Genomic DNA, 17,640 nt, shown 5'->3' with positions numbered 1-17,640 from the left:
TAAGAATCAATAGTGTTTGCTGATGGAATTTTATCAAGGATCCTTTTCTGTTCCAGACATGAGCTTGATACTTTCACTCCTCTGTTGCATCTAATCATTGTGATAGGCCTTGTGAGGTATGATTTACCCTCCCCTTTTTATAGATGGAGAAACAGAGGCTCACAGACACAAAACAGCTTGCTCAGAGTTACCTAGGTTGTAAGGTGCAGAGATGGGGCTTGACCTCAGCTTCTTGAGTTCAAGATTGGGACTCTTTTTCTTTATACCATATTTCTTCAGCAGCGTTGGCCATCTTCTCCTTTCTGTTTTTCTAAGGGCCACTTACTTTTGGGTGGGTACAAAATTATATAAGCCTATTTTTTTCTGCCTTCATTTGAGTTTACTGCCTCTTACGTGTCCTGGCTTTGCAAAGGGCAGGCATGTAGCTACCATAAAGAGATTTAGGACTTTCCTTTGGGTAATGAAGAGGGAGGAGGGCTATATCCCATCTACTTTACATGTATTTGTTTATTTAATCAGGCATAATCATATGCAAAGGGAGAGACAAAGATGAAAATCCACTGTCTCTGCCTTCCAAAGGTTCGTGGTGACTCTGGCATGCAAGCAGTCAGTCCCAGCCAATGTGATCCATGTTCTAGTAGGGGTGAGAAGAAATTCTAGTAGGAGCATGGAGCAAGGAGACCTTCATTCTACCTGAGGTATTGAGATGAAAGTGAAGAGCACACCATGGACTGGGACTTTATGACATATGGGTTGAGGGGCCCTTCTTAGCTCCTTTCCTCTGTCTTGGCTGGAAAGGAAAGATTGCATCTGGTGGCATGCTTTTGGGCTTGTAAGGCCTTGCTCAGTCACAGAGCCATTAATTCTCCACTGAGGTGACTAATGCTATGAGTGGCATTTGCATCTACTCTAAAAGTATTAGGAACAGACTTGCTCTTGCAGTAATGGGTGTTGCTGGCCATTATCCACATTTTCTTGTTTGGACTTATGCTTTAATAATCTACTGTTTGGTTTTTATTCTCTACTTTTCTTGGAGCCTAACGCCAAATTGTTTTATAAGGATAAATAATGGCTAAGGAAGCAGGAAGGCTTTAAGGTGAGCATGGAGGAGTGTCATAGAAAAAAAGAGATAATTCTAGGAGACTGGGGGAATCTACAAGAGGAATCAACCTCCTCCTACTCTGTGCCTTCAGGTTGGGTATAGAGGAGTATAAGGAAAGGTGGAAAAAAGTTGCTAAGGTTGAATACTGATGACCATCAGGTCCCAAGAACTCTGCAAATGTTAAGATTCTTTGGTTATGGTCATTTGACAGAGATTAGAGAGAGAGGGAACAGGTTGGGCTTGAGAAGGAGATCAAGTTTGTAGTAAAAGCCAGGTTTCGGACCAAGGTTGAAAAGAAATTAAAAAGAAGTACAGCTTGGTGGAAAGACTATAGGCTCAAGAGACTTAGTGGTTAAAAGCTCAGGCTCCTGAATCTTCCAGATGTGAGTTTGAATCCTAGCTCTGCCTCTTCCTAGCTGTAGGACTTTGGGCAGGTTACAACCTCTCTGAACCTTAGTTTTCCCACTTGTATAATGAGGATAATATTTGTGCCCATAGGATTGCTATAACAACAAAGTGAGTCCTCTAAATGCCTAGCACATAAAGAATACTCAATAAATTATAGCAGTTATTTTGCTTTCATGGGAGACTATTACTAGCTACTTGATCTTAGTTAGGTCAGCTTTACTTTTTTGAGCCAGTTTTCTCAACTGTAAGTGGGGACAATACCACCATTGAAGGCAAGGATTTTGCATGGATTAAATTAGATTAGGTATACAAAGAATCTGGTAAAATAATAGAGGCTTAAGAAGTGGTAGTATTACTAGGTAACAACCTCTTAGGAAATGGCAGACATGGAAGATGGGATGTCTACTCTTCTGTATTCGAGGCCCTTTGAGAAGGCTCAAGCCTAAAATGTAGATGGCATAAAAGAGTTCAGAGTTATATTTTCAACCCACAACCTGTCCCTACCATGCCAAACACCTAGGAAGAGGCGAACTAACCTCAAGGTCTAACTCAAGTCTCATTCTGTCCATGAAGCCTTCTGACAATCCTACCCCAGTTACCTCTCCCTTGATTCACATATTTTGGCACCCAAGATTGGCCCTCTAATGTGGATGCTGACTTATAGTATTCACACTTATTTCCCATGAATATGACTCATATCCCCAACTCAGTTTTGAGCTCCTAGAGGGCAGGGGTCATTTGTGTGCCTTTTTGTGTGTGTGTGTGTTAGAGTGTAGGGTTGGGCACAAAAGCCCTCACAAAACCCCCATATTGAATACCGTTCAATTTAGGTTTCAGAGAGAGAAAAAGAGAGAGACAGAGGGATTAATTATTTTAAAGCAGGTTAAGTACATGTAGAGTACTTCAAAAACAGCCTATAAAAGTCAGTTGGGTCTAACATTTAAGTCAGTGCAGCAGGCCAGCATGGCACATGTAACGAGCCTATGTAACAAGCCTGCACATTGTGCACATGTACCCTAGAACTTAAAGTATATTTTTAAAAAATAAAAAGTCAGCTGGGAGAGATAGAGGCTTATAGACTTAGATCATTGGCTCATTCATCTGGAAAAACAGTCCAATCCCCATGTTATACTGGTAAGGAAATGATCCGCTGAAGGTCACACAGAAAGTTAGTTTTAGTATTAAGCATAGAATTCAGGTTTCTTGACTACCAGTTACATGACTCTCCCCTTTCTGCCTCACCAGTTTGATAGTGTGTCTTAACTGTGACTGAGACACATTAGAGGCAAGAGAGAACAACACTGGGGTCTTCAGCCAAGAAAATCCTTTGCTGCTACCTCAAAGCTTGACTTGTAATGAATAATCATTTGGAGGTAGCAATAAAGGGCCCAAGAGGAAAATGAGGTTAATGATGTTTGTTTTCCAAGGCCCTAGGTTCATGTTCATTAGGATGTGGCTATAACTTGGGAATGAATAGGGTTCATATTTTAGGGATGTCATCTGGTTCACTCATCAAGGAAATTGATAGCCCTGGAATGGACATGGTTTCAGGTAGACATGTTTTCCAGCTCTGACAGTCCAGCATATCATTTCTTTACAATTACCACCTTCCCTCCCGCAACTCCGCCTCCCAGCAGTAACCAGTGGAAATGGGACAGCACTCTCAGCTCTGCTACTCTGTGGGGTGCAGTGAGGAAGCAACATCATATAGCCTAATGGTCCTCAATCTTGGCTGCACATAGCATCACTTGGGGAGCTTTTAAAAATACCCATGCTCAGGATCCATCCTAATCAATAAACCTAGGACGTATGAGGGTGGGGTCCAGGTACTTTACAATTTTAAAGCTCCTTACATATTTCTAATGTTTCACTAGGGTTGAAGAACAGTGGTAGTTGGGACTACACAGGTTTCAGAAATCAGATGGACTGATCAACTATGAAATTACTTTTCATCTCTGAGTCTCTGTTTCCTCAGCTGTAGAACGGAGATAATACTTTCTGTCTTGCAAGATTATGGCCAATGTTGAATGAGAAAATGTGCATAAAGCACTGAGTACGGTATCACAGTACCTGGAACAGAACAACTGTTCAATAAAGGTTAGCTAAAAAAATTGTTGCTAGTACTATTGTATTACCGTTACTATTATTATTATAATTTATAATTTTTATATTACCAATGATAACAAAACAGCAGACAACTGGAAAGGCAGTGGATGTGGAAACAGGAAGTATGGGTTTCAGTCCTCACTCTACCATTTAACCTATGGTTGTGGATGAATCAGTTTACTTTTCTGAACCTCAGTTTCCTTCACTGTAAAATGGGGATAATAAGACCTATTTATTCATCTCTCTCAAGCTTATTGTAAACATTAAGCAGTTACCATCTGGGAGAGTGCTTTGAATAGTATAAAGTACATTAGAAAAATTGGATTATTATTATCATTTTGGTTAATTTTTTCTGCTGCAATTCTGTATACCCAGTCTGGTCTTAAGGGAACTGACATGTCCAGAAGGTAAGATACAGACTAAATGGAGAGACAATTCATATGTGTGCACATGAGTAGTGTTTTGTTTCTTCCTTAATTAGAACACCAATCATACTGTATTATCATTATTTCTTTACATATATATCTTGCTCACTAGAATGGCTAGATGGATGAATTTTTTAAAAAACATACATATTAATATATAAGAACTTCATGAACATTTACATGGATGTAAATTACATATACCTACTAGGGTGTTCAGAGGGTTGAAATTTTAGCTGAGTCTTGAGGAATGGTTATAATACACAGGAGACATAAGAATAGGGACACATATAGGGCAAGAAGCAGGACAGAGTCTGACACTTATTTACCTCTGCTGTATACTAGGCATTGTCTATAGGTCATCTAATTGAGTCCTTAAAATCACTTTGTGAGGAGGGTTTTTCTTTCTTTCTTTCTTTTTTTTTTTAATTATACTTTAAGTTCTAAAGTACATGTGTACAATGTGCAGGTTTGTTACATATGTATACATGTGCCATATTGGTGTGCCGCACCCATTAACTCATCATTTACATTAGGTATATCTCCTAATGCTATCCCTCCCCCCTCCTCCCACCCCATGACAGGTTCTGGTGTGTGATGTTCCCCTTCCTGTGTCCAAGTGTTCTCATTGTACAATTCCCATCTATGAGTGAGAACGTGCGGTGTTTGGTTTTCTGTCCTTGAGATAGTTTGCTCAGAATGATGGTTTCCAGCTTCATCCATGTCCCTACAGAGGACAAGAACTCATCCTTTTTTATGGCTGCATAGTATTCCATGGTGTATATGTGCCACATTTTCTTAATCCAGTCTGTCATTGTTGGACATTTGGGTTGGTTCCAAGTCTTTGCTGTTGTGAATAGTGCCGCAGTAAACATATGTGCATGTGTCTTTATAGTACCGTGATTTATAATCCTTTGGGTATATACCCAGTAATGGGATGGCTGGGTCAAATAGTATTTCTAGTTCTAGATCCTTGAGGAATCACCACACTGTCTTCCACAATGGTTGAACTAGTTTACACTCCCACCAACAGCGTAAAAGTGTTCCTATTTCTCCACATCCTCTCCAGCACCTGTTGTTTCCTGACTTTTTAATGATCACCATTCTAACTGGTGTGAGATGGTATTTCACTGTGGTTTTGATTTGCATTTCTCTGATGACCAGTGATGATGAACATTTTTTAATGTGTCTGTTGGCTGCATGAAGAGGAGGGGTTTTTATACTCATTTCACAGATGAGGACATTTACAGTCATAGAGGTGAAGTACCTGTCTAGGGTCCTACAACTTGGAAGCAGCAGAACAAGGTCTGAAAGCCAGGCCTGCAAAACTCCAGACTGTCTCACTTAGAAGTAAGAGTCCAGGGTTTGCCTTAATGGGGCAGCAGGCAGACCAGTTTGATTAGAGTAGAACTGATAGTTAAAATCCAGGGTTGGTGCTTGGGACAATAATGTGGGACCAGCTCAAGGAGGGCCTTGATTTTCTGTGAAGGAGTTTAAACTTTTGTCTTCTACATTTTAGAGCTGTTGAGAAAGTCTTTAAAGAGCAGAAAAACAGTGTAAAAATACTTAAATTAAATTTTATAGTTGTATTATGTAGATTCAATTTAGTATGTTTTTACATTTACTGTAAATATTTTTGTAGAAAAAAATGGATGAATATCAAGATCCACTAACACCCTTGCATAGTTATGTACATGTCTATTTCAGTATGGTCTTCATCAGGCCATGAGCACTTTCTGTGGACTTTTTTTTCACTTGATATTATTTTGTATGCCTGTTTTTGTTTTGACCTGGTCTAAATTTATGGCAGTTCACATAATATGTATTGGTTAAATGCTTGTATGAATTGTTTGTTTAGCCTTTATGGTTAGGTCTGATTTTTTGTCTGATAAGATGCATGTGTTTGTGCCAATTGCTTTTTCTTAAGTGTTTTTTTTTTTTTTTTTTTTTTGCCTCTTGGATTAGTCCATTTGGGCCTGTTCCCAAAAGCAGAATTACTGGATCAACGAGTATGAACCATCTCATATGTGTGATTTTGTATTTCATCCACATTGTTCCAGAATCCTTGATGCCCTCTAGATAAAATAAGCCCAGTTCACATTGCCACCAGCAATGTGTGAGCTTACCTGTTTTACTATAGTCCTACTAGAACCATCTTATTTAAAAAGTATTTATATTTATTTTGTACTAACTGACAAGGAAACTAAAGACACAGAGGCAGGAAAGTGAGTTAGAAGACAACTATAATAGTCAAGGCCTAAGTGAAAAGGACCTGGATTTCAGTGATGATGAATTTAAGCAATTCAAATTCATCATCATCAGACATTTAGTAAGCACCTACTATGTACCTGGCCCTGCATTAAACATATTAGTACCTGATTTAATCCTCCCACTATCTCTGTAAGATAATATATTGTGGATCTTTATTATATAGCTGGGGAAACTGAGACTTAGGGAATGGATATGACACACCCAAGATATCTGAAACTCCAGAGCTGGGGTTCAGATATAGACTTTCTGAAGGGACAGTTGCCAGAAAAATTACAAAAAAAAAAAAAAAATAGCCAGAGTTGTTAGTACCAAGAAGAAATGGAGGCCAAGGAAGTTGGCCCAGGTAACTGTCATATTGGGTGCCTGCTCATGAGTAGTGTTCTATTTAGCTAACCATCCAAGTTCCTGGTATCATTTTTTCTTCCAGGGGATGCTGACAGTTTCAGCAAAGTGCGGCCTCCAGGAGAAAAGCCAACCATCATCCGTCCCCCAGTGAGGCCCCCAGATCCTCCCTGCCGGGCAGCTACTCCACAAAAGCCAGAACCAAAGCCAGATATTGTGGCTGGCAATGCGGGGGAAATCACATCATCTGTGTAAGTAGGGTTGTACCTCAAACTTGACTGAAGGCCTGTACTAGGCCACTAGGAATGCTTTCAGGATCACCATATTAAGGGTATACAGTGCACAACCCTGGGGCATCTTTCACTTTATAGTCTAGGGAAATATCATAGGCCAGCCCTGTTGGGAGTATTCCACTCAATGCTCAAAGCTGAGGGATTTCTCTAAAGCTGAAACCTTTGATTCTTAGTACCTGCTAGGAGACCCATTTTTCTTAGCTTCCTTTATCTCTGTATGGTGATATTATTACCTTCTGACTTTAGCTTCCTTGGCTCAGGACATTTAAAAAAAAATTCTTGTTATTTCTACTGGTTTTAAAAGTAATTTAATGAACAGATTGGTTCATTGTACTTATGCTTGAGGCTTTTATTTTAAGCAAAGGGTATGATTTAAAATTTTTTTTCAAAATGACTTTGGTTCTCCAGAGAGCCTCTTACAGGGTGGGAGCTGAGCTGATGTACAACAGGCCTTCCTGAGGCTGGGCCACAAGCCAAGGAACCAGGGAAGGAGCAGCTAGGGTGGGACCACAGCAGTGCTCAGGGACCAGCTTTGCTTGGCCACAACGCGCTTGCCTGTCCTCTCTTTATTGACTGGGACCGTTCTTAGTATACTGCCTCCTGGTCTTCCTTTTTCTTGTGTTTCTTGTTTTCCATAATTGTAAAATTGGAGAAAAAGAAGAACAAAGCCTCCACAGCTTTGACTAATTAGCTCAGTATATTTACAAAAAGCCAACAATTATACTTTGAAATCAACACTGGTTTCATTTATTTCCCCCAAGAAGAGCCTGACTCAGCAACATACTCAGACCATTCTGAAGCAGTGGGGATAAAGAGTGTCAGCTATGGCCTTAGGGGTGCCTATGGGCTCTGGGCCATTTCACATTTGGATGTGTAGGGCCTTTGCCAGCAAAGGCAGGGGCTGGTATTGGTGTCCCATCTGGTTCAGAGTCTCCTGTCCTTTCTGTTGGCCATTGGTTCTCACGTGTATACCAAAGCAACTTATGGGACTTGGTTGGCTTCTGTTTGCAGGGTGGCTTCCAGGACCAGGTTTTTTGAAACAGCTTCCCGGAAAACAGGAAGGTAAGATATGGAGGTGACAAAAGAGAAACCAAATCGCCTTTTAATAACTGCATCTTTAGCATACAATTGTGCTCACTCTAACATTCTCTCTTGTTTTGTTTCTCTACAGCTCTCTGTCTGTCACTTTCTCTCTCCCAATTCTGTCTCTCCATCCCTATCTGTCTCTCACCTGTTCACCTGTGTGTCTATTTGTCTCTCTCATATTCTTTTTCTCACTTGCTGTCTGTGTCCTTTTTTTTTTTTTTTTTTTTTTTGAGATGGAGTCTTGCTCTGTTGCCCAGGCTGGAGTGCAGTGGCACGATCTTGGCTCACTGTAACCTCCACCTCCCGGGTTCAAGTGATCCTCCCACCTCAGCCTCCCTAGTAGCTGGGACTACAGGTGTGTGCCATCATGCCCAGCTAATTTTTGTATTTTCAGTGGAGACAGGGTTTTGCCATGTTGGCCAGGCTGGTCTCGAACTCCTGACCTCAGGTGATCCATCCGCCTCAGCCTCCCAAAGTGTTGGGATTACAGGCGTGGGCCACTGCACCCAGCCAGTGTCTCTGTCATTCTCAATCTCTTTCTGTCTGTCTGTGTTTCTTTGCCTGTGTCCCCATAGTTGTCTTTATCTGTTTCTGTGTTCATGTCACTCTGTATGTCTCTGTTTTTCTCTTCCTGTGTCTCTTTGTATCTTTTGTCTCTTTGCCTCTTCATTTCTACATCTCTCTCTCTGCTCATCTTTCTCTTTTCTCTCTCACAAGCACATATGTATGTGCACACTTGTGTGTGCATGTGCATGTGAACACACACCAAGCAGTATCTCAAAGACTTTACACCCAATATTTTTTGTCAGTTTTTTTTTTAGTTTACTTTTTTATTATTTTACTTATTTAGATTCCATTATATACTCAAAGGGCAGCTGACAGGGATATGTAGAATATTATACTCTAACATAAACAGCCTTAGGGCCCCCATTTCAAAGGTAAACATTGGACTTAGGCAATGGTTCTCAAACTGGCTGCACATCTAAGTCACCTGGAAACATGGAGAAAAAAGTCACATATTCCTGGATTTCATTCTAGACCCACTAAAACAGAATCTCTAGTAGTGGGGCCTGGGAATATGATTTTTTGTTTTATTTTGTTTTTTCCTTCCCTCCCTTTCTTCTTTTCCATTAGTTTGTTATTAAAACTTCTCAAGTGCTTGTACAGACTGTCCAAGGCCTGGAATTTAGGACCCTTTGGACTAGAACATCTGGAGAAATATTTGGTTAGCCTTCAGGGACTCTTTTGTGAGTTTGTTCCTTCTTGGTTATCAGAGAGTTTGAAATTGTTCTTCCTAACAGGTGACAGGAGCAGAAATCTTCTAGGTGGTCAGTTAAAAGCAGAACAATATACCTTTCCCAGCAGTGGAGTTGGAGTAGATTTTCCATCCTGTAGTCAAAACTATGGGAACTGACTCACTAGGACATGATTCTGCACAGCAGTTCATTCTAGCTCTGCTTGTCAGTGAGCCACCTGGAACCTCAGGCTGGGCCAAATTCTCCTTAGACAATAATTTACCATTCATTCTACCATAGCAGATGAAAGTCAGATCAAGGCCCCAGATTTCTGTTACTGATAGCATGAAGATAAAAGTTTTCACCTCAGAAGTTTTTTAAGTAAGCTTAATCAAATATCTCTCTTAAGAAAAAGAAAAGAAGAAGGGAGACGAAGAGAGTCTCAAAATTCTTAATAAGGTGGCCTATGCCTCCCTAGAATAAGCCACTTGAGAAATAAATAACAAGGAAATAGAACGATGTAAACTGGAATGAACTGGATATGTCTACAGGAAAGCTTTTTAGAGGAGGTGATATATGAGCTGGGGCTTGAAAAAAGAATAGAACTAGACAGAAAAAATGTTGTGGGGGCAGTTATTGATCTGCAAGCTTGGACAGGAAACCAAGGCATTGAGAAGGAAATATGTAAGAAGCATGAAGAAAGTCCAATAGAACTTTTAAGGCAGGTAGACTTACAAGAGGGAAGCTATAGCCAAACTGGTGTTGAGAGTGTGAAAAGATTCGTAGCCATTACCAATGGGCTGGGCTTTGTCAGCCAGTGCTCGAGGAAGCCTTAGATCAACCACAACCTACAAGGGCTATGGCCAAAGCAGGCACTTCAGCATAGAGTATCACTCTACCCACCCTATGTCTGGACTTCTAGAACCTAGATTTAATCCTGTTCTTTATTCCTAGATTCCATTTTGGCAGGAATGTAGGTAAGACCAAAGTAGGTACACTTGCTCTCCAGTATGTCATGAGCTACCATCCTGGGTACCCACAGGCTCCTCCCACTCAGCATCCACATAGGGAAAGCATCCCTTCCATCTAGGCCTCCACCTTGTAACCACCACTTGCATCGGTGCTTCCACAGGTTGGCCTCTGATCAAGATCCTCAGACCAGTCACATAGTCAGTCCCATCTATGGTCATTGTTGCTAAGTTCTTCTCTCATCTCTAATGAAAATGATGATCTTTTTAAACTTTGTCTTGCCCCTTTTTGATCCCCATTTGTATACCTGACTATAGCCTAGCGTTTGAATGACATCACCCCCTTATTCATTTCCCTTACACAATTTAAACATAAATAACTAAGAAGAAAATGAGTAGTGGCTCATCAAGAACATAAATGAGGTGAGGACATTTCAAAGAGGCCCAACAGCTTATGGTTTCAGAAGTTATTAGTGTTCCACTTTGGCTAGAATGTGGGAGAGAAAAGAGGGAAGCTTAGCTGGGGGTAAGACCAGAAAGATGGATTGGAGCCAGATCGTGAAGGCATTGTATAACATACTAAAGTGCTTGGTCTTTATACTGCAGTCCATATGTGGATGAGTCATACAAAGGGGGGAAGAATTTCAAGAATGACAGTCACATTCTGAGCTGACCAAGTTGTAAAAAGATCACTTTGGTAGTGGGAAAGATAGATGGGAGAGTAAAGACTGGAGACCAGTTAAGGAGACTAATTGTCCTGGCAAGAGTCGGGGAAGCCCTGGCCTATGGCATTCCCAGTGGGAATGGAACAGAAGGGACAGATTTGAGAAAGACTCAATAAGACCTTGCTACATTTTCAAACATGGAATATTGATGAACTGAGAAAGAGAAAAGTCTAACTTGGGCACTTAAGTAGATGGTACAATAATTAATCATGGAGAAGCAGGTTTTATGGGCAAGATGCTGAGCTCAATTTTGGACGCAGTGATTTTGAAGACACAGTTGTTAAATTTATACAAAATTTTTAAAGACACTTTGAGACTTAGGTAGAGATGTTCAGTGGGTAACTGCAACTTAGGCTAGCAGTTGGAGCTGGATGTACGTATACATAGATTTTAGGGTAGAAATATGAGTATAGCCACTATATAAGTCTGGGGAGTGGGGCTAGTCACATATGCTACAATGTGAATAGTAGCCTGTTGTGGGGAGGTGCCTAGTATTTGGTGGCAATTGAAACCATGGATGGGAATAAGATCCTCCAGGGAGTAAGTGTAAACAGACTGGAGAGAAGAGAAAAACAGAAGGTTGAGGACATAGCCCTGGGGACCAGCTGTTGTACGTAATGCTCTGGCCACACTATAGTGGGTTTCATTTGCCAAGATTTTCTCGTCCCCCAGCTGTCCCCAGACATGGGTAATTTAGAACTAATCCAAGCACATCAAGAGGCTGGACAAGGTTGGTTTGGTCTTCTAGGCAAAGGAGGATTCATCTTTCACATGGTACTTGTCTGTGTCCTCACCCTTATCCCTGTTAGAGATCATCACAGAGTGTAGTTTGTGGTCTGCAGCCAGCTTCCCTGGGTTCTCCAAGCTTCACATAGTCTGGTACTCAGAGAATTGTTCTGGCGCCTGAAAGATGTCTTCACGTCTCTTTAAGCCTGCCAGAGAAGGAGCCCCAACTATAAGCATGGAGCTAAATGTTTTGAAACATCTGGGCTGAATCACTTCTCCATTTTTCAAATGGCCTCTTTAGCACTGGCCTGGAAGTGTCCCCCATTCCCCCAATTTACCTTTCCAGTCCTGATTTCTAGAATCTTAGTGAAATGTCTTTCTTTATCCACAGTTCTCAAGGCAGACTTCCTGGAGATGAAAGTTGAGGCTACAGGTATGCAGTCCCCATCCCTGATTACAGAATCTTGTTCCACATAAGCCTTCATTATGGGATCTGATATTTTGAGGACTGGAATAACATGTAGATCAGAAGGGTGGGAACTCACTTCTATGCCTCAGTTCATTACCCTATCACTGCATGACCCTTAAATTTAGTGACTTTCAATTCCAAGGTTTTGTGTGATTTTAAGTAACCTTCCTCTTTCATTTCTTTTTCTCCTAGCCAAACTATAGCACGCTTTTACAGATTGCCTTTGAATCAAATTTATTAAGAATCCTAGGCTGTGACATTTTGGGAAAGTACATTTCCTTCTCTGAGCCTCAGTTTCCCAGTTTCTAAAATGAGAAGGTTGGAACCTTCTAACTCTGACACCTCTTGGGCCTTTAAGGAAACCAGGAACATCCTTTTTGATATTATAACAGATGCCAAGAGGCTACCTTAGTGTCTGTAGATGGATTCATTCCTGCAGACCAAATCATTATTTCAGTCTTACCCACCTGAACCTTCATTCTTAGTCCTTTATGTTTGTCCAATGCAAAGCACTTTCACATTCATTATTTCATTTGATGCATATCACATGCCGGGAGAAGGGAGGATAATATGTGTTCTAACTGAACAAATAAAGGAACTGAAGTTCAGAGGGGATAAGTGACTTGCAAAGGTCACAGGAGACTCAGAGGTCAGGGAAATTCCTTTCTCTACAGTAGGAGTTCTGATTGTTTGACTATCAGATTGCTGGCATGATGTGACCTGATAACACACGTAAATGAGATCCAAGTATCTGGAGCTTGGCTTTTCATGTGCTCCCTAACCTTCTTTTTTTCCCTGTCACTGCCAGTCCTCAGAGGTCCGTGGGTAGATAAGCTTCTCCTTATCAGCCCCTATGGAGGTGAAGTCCCTGTTAAAAGGAAGTTTATAGTTATTGTATGACCATAAAGGCAGTGGGCATGATGTGGGAAGAAATCTCAGAGGTTCTAGTATCAGGCTTCTATTTCTCCATGTAGATTTTGGGGAGTTTGAGTTGAGGTCAAAGGCACAAAGTGTCCAGCCCTGGTCATAGCACCGTGTTAGGCCTGTTTCATGAGATCTGACTTGTAAGAGCCTTTGCCCAGCAATCCGCTGTTGCTCAGAAGATGAGCTACCAATTATAGGCTTAGCTACCTACCAAGAGAAGCCCCACTGATCAGTGGCTGTTAAGTACTTGACCAGTCCTCGCTAATTCCCTACTCTCTTCTTTCTCTTTCAGGTTTTAAAAGCCTTGGCCTCAGAGGACCCTTTCCAGGTTCTGAAAGAGTCTTTCTTCTTCAAACCTTTGTGTGCGGAGTCATTTTGTGTTGAAGAGCAGCTCCTTCCTAGCCTTGCACTTTCAGACTCTCTCTGGGAGGCCATAAAATAAGGAGCATATGTCCTAGACAGGTGTTTATATCTCCTTTGTATTCAGTCTTCATCCCCTCAGAAGGTCTGTTTTGAGTTTCTATAACACTGTGAAGAGCTGGACTCCCTCAAGCCAGACTCTGCCAAAACCAAGATATCCACTTACCTGAGTCGAAGAGGGGAGCTCAGTTTTCAACTCTTCCCTGAACTTCCTGCTTCCTCAGAGGGCCACTGAACTCTGACAGATTTGGGGCTAAAGACTGATCTCAGGGGTCTTACCTTGAACTGAAGGCCACTTGAGTTGGGGCCATTGCTTACCTTGGTTGGAAGGGAATAGAAATGTTTGCTGAACATTGGAGAATCTCAACATGTCTCCTACCGAGGATATGGACACTGGTGCCATGTCGGCGCTCTGGTGCTGCAGTCTGTTGCCAAGAGCCTGTCTGCTCCTGCGAGGCTATGAGTGGGATGAGTGATGCCCCCACAGCCCCTCCATGTGGACTTAGGAAGGTGGCCTTCCTGCTGTTACATGCAGCCACTTAGGACAAATCTGCAAAGCATGTTTTGCATGTAAAAGCCTAGGTCTATTTGGATTATTCTTTCTCCTTTTTTTTTGACAGCTTCCTGTCAAGCAATCAAGAAACAAACAAAAGCTGAACACATTTCTTTTTTAAAAAAGGAGACTGTGTTTGGTCCTGTAGGAGTTCTATTTTGGGGTCAAATGCTCGAAAAATTGTTAAGGTGGATTGAGGCCAGGCAGCTGTCACTGCTGCTTCATGTTTGCCTTCTGCACATAAACTCTTTTATCTCCTGAAAAAAGCAGTTCTTAATTCAGTGTCCATGGACTCAGAAACTCCATGATGCCCCTGAGATGGTATGCACAATTCCATGACAATATGCCCTTTCTGAGGAGATAGTCCATAATGTTCTGCTAATTTCAAATGGGCTCGTGACCCAAAAAAGTTAAGAACCACAGCACTTGAGTAAAATACTCTTTTTTACAATCCATATAAGCCCTTGATTGGAAGGGCTTTTCAAAATCATTTAGTCTAACTGCCCAGTTTCCAGTCGGGGGAACTGAGGCAGAGCAAGGTAGTGATCACACCAGGACAAGATCTCAGGTCCCAGGCTCCTATGCAAGTTTTTTTTCCCCATTATATCACACTTATCTAGCAAGGGACCTTGTGGTTTGTGGCTTTAGTGGCCATCATTTCCGGGGGTTGGCTTTTACCGTTTTTCTTGAATATTTGCCACCAAGTGAAAAAGGTTGAGATATAAACCCTTGCCAGGTCCCTTTCATTTGCTATCTCTATTATTGGAAAGGACCTAAAAATTGGTGTAATGGGGCAGAAATCTAAGGAATGGACATTTCTAATTCCTGTTTGTTGAAGGGAAGTTGCTGGAAAGAACATCAATACTTGTTTCTATGCAGATGCCTGGGCCGTAGCTTGTCTGTAGAGTCTGTATAATTATAATGTTGCCCAGTGTGAGGGAAAGAGCTTTCCTACTTGCACTCTTCTACCAAGGCCTAGTTAGTGCACGGATTATAGTATAGATAAAGAGAGAGTGAGTGCATGCACACTCATGTGCAAACCCACTCAGAGATGCATTTGGAACAGTGCTACTGAAAGGCAGTAGTCATTTTCAAGACTGAATTCCAAACATGGTTTATTGGTGAGTTAGGAACATGTAAGGCCAAGTACACTGAGAGCCTTTTTGAAAGTAATTGAGTGGAAACTTGATGCCATTCTAAATCAAGGCATATCCAGGTGGCCCCACTGAACTCACTCCACTGTACCCAGTCTCAAAGGCCAGGTTGCTAAGAAACCAGGAGTAAAAGAGTCAAGTGACCCTCATTTCGCCTGCTGCTTGCCCCCAACAGTAGTCTCTGTGAGGCCTTACTGACCTCACCTAGGAAGTGATTTTTGAGCCCTTGTTTCAGGGCTGTGGCGTCCCTGCTCTATCCTGAATAAAGCAGACAGGTGTGCAGATTTTGGCCACGAAAGCATGGCTAATAGGGCCACAGTCCCTTTAAAGAGACATGGTTTGACTCAGGTTTTCTTGGGGGAAAATACCACAATCATCAATGCAAACATTGGAAGATTATTGAGAGCCCTAGAAAGTTGCTGTGATCCCAGTAGAAAATATGTCCCAGAAATGTCATGAGATTGCTGTGTGTTACCTGGGACACAGATCAAGGGCCTATCTAGGAGAGCTGGGGACCAGCAGTCTGCCTGGAGGCCAGGGAGCAGTGGCTGAGTAGCTCTGCCCTTGCTCTGGTCTATACCTTAAGAATGCCAAAGAATGAATCTCAACGCCTGCCTTTGGCACTCTGACTTAAAGTGCAAAAAGCTTCTGTGGCGAGGCATGCTATCATGTAATAAGACCAGCTTGGCCTAGGCTTAATGGATGGGTAGTCATTTTGCAGAGGCTATGGGAAGAGGGTGATAATAGAAGAGTGGCAGGTATAGGAAATTATCAACATACCTTGGCCAGCAAGTTAGAGAATCTGGCAATGGATGAACTGAAAGTGATGAACTGGCAGGGATAACAAAGAACCTAACATTTATTAAGCACGTATTTATTAAGTGCTCAGTGTTTCATATACATGCAAGTATTCTTCTCATTTTACAGAGAAAGAAACTATGGCCCAGGGGGCTAAAGTAACCAACTCAAGGGCACATAGAAAGTAAATAAAAGAACTGTGATTTGAATCCAGGCCACTCTTAGCCCATGCTGTTTTCCCTTTGCCACACTGTGGTAGGTGTTTGAACAGAGGCCACATTACTAGAGTTGGCATGACTCTTGACTCTTGCCTGCCTAACAAAATGTTGAAAGGCAAACATTTGAAGGAGGGAGGGGATGCAGGTTCAGTTTATATGGAAATGCAAACTGGGCTGGAAGATATTCCTGAGTTAGGCTTTCTCTTCATATTCAGCTTACACATTTGGTAATGTTTTTAAGATGATCATCTAATTTTATTTTGTGAAGTGAAGGATTTGTGTTTTAGTTGGTAATTGTTAAGTCCTTGGCTTGCCATTTTTCAAAAAGTAAAAAGGTCCTCACAGGTGTCTCCATACTTCGCCAAGGTTGTAGCATGGGCAGTTTCAGTTTCAGCCTAAGAGACTGGTGACATCCACAAATGCAGTTTTAGAAGCAGAAAAGGTCTTGGTGCCTCTGCAATACTTGATGTATTGGGGTCAAATCTCTACAAATTTTTCTGTGGTGATAGCAAAATCACGAGATGGCTTACAAAAAGAAATATTGAATTTTTATTTTTGAAGTTTTTATTTTTGAAAAGGTTGGGGGTGTTCAGCCACTGAGGGACAAAACTTAGCATCTAATTTCAATTATAGTGTCATGCAGAGTATTTCTAAAGTAATTGGTTTTCATGGGAAAGTATTCTCTTTTCAAGAAGTTCTTTGATTCTGTAATAACTAGAACAAATAAAGTAGTAAAAGAAGAAATAGTTCTGTGACTAGGAAAAAATTGCTTTTGAGAGAACGTAGATCAATTATACTACTTTTAAGGTAGCTGCAGATAAGTGGCCTTGACACATTACAAGCCCAGAAAAAAACATCAGAAATAATAAAAAATTTCGGAGAGAATCAAGATACCTTAAAGATAAGTTTTTGATAAAGAAAAGCCTTCATTTTCCTGGGGCAAATGAAGCACTTGATGCCAAGGACATTAGTAGAGGGTTAGAAAGATTGCCTGTGTGAAAGACATATGCTGTATCAAAATAATAAAACCAATGAGATCCTAGGGCTCATTCATGTGACTTTCAATAAAGTATGTAGACTGTCTAATATAAATGGCCTCCATCTGCAGTTTTGTCATGGAAACAATCTTTGAGCATATCATTGAGGCATGATGGTACATGGAACCACTCACTACCTACTGCTTGTGTTGACTTCTACAAATCTAAGGAAACCTAAGTAAAGAGTTCTTTTGCACCTAGGAGTCTCCATTTACAGTCTACTTTGAACAATGGCCTCGCAGTTCCCTCAGGCTTCACAACATCACTTTGTGACAGGTGACAGGCCCATTTTACAGATAATGAAACTTGAGGCCTAGGGAGCTGAGAAATAATTTGTCCAAGATTACACAGCTAGGTTAACTAGAAACTACAGAAGCCTTCCC

At 41.3% G+C, this 17,640-nt stretch overlaps 1 protein-coding gene across 6 annotated transcripts in view; it reads left to right on the top strand.

The window, feature by feature from the left end:
* The window catches only part of OPHN1 (oligophrenin 1), a 392,357-nt gene extending 375,045 nt beyond the window's left edge, over nt 1-17,312 (top strand). For 5 of the 6 annotated variants that reach the window (XM_024240815.3, XM_063721071.1, XM_063721072.1 and 2 more), the window contains 4 exons: nt 6,737-6,902; nt 7,956-8,006; nt 12,076-12,117; nt 13,370-17,312. In XM_024240815.3, coding sequence (XP_024096583.1) covers nt 6,737-6,902; nt 7,956-8,006; nt 12,076-12,109 — 251 coding nt within the window. In that variant the 3' untranslated portion in view covers nt 12,110-12,117; nt 13,370-17,312. The remainder of the gene's footprint in view (nt 1-6,736; nt 6,903-7,955; nt 8,007-12,075; nt 12,118-13,369) is intronic. The other variant, XM_063721070.1, reaches the window with a different exon arrangement.
* Nucleotides 17,313-17,640: the final 328 nt, after the last annotated feature.

This window comes from Pongo abelii, chromosome X, assembly GCF_028885655.2.
Source record: "Pongo abelii isolate AG06213 chromosome X, NHGRI_mPonAbe1-v2.0_pri, whole genome shotgun sequence".
Classification (NCBI taxonomy): domain Eukaryota; kingdom Metazoa; phylum Chordata; class Mammalia; order Primates; family Hominidae; genus Pongo; species Pongo abelii.
Note: the sequence above shows the minus strand (reverse complement) of the source record. Positions and strands in the feature narration are given on the sequence as shown.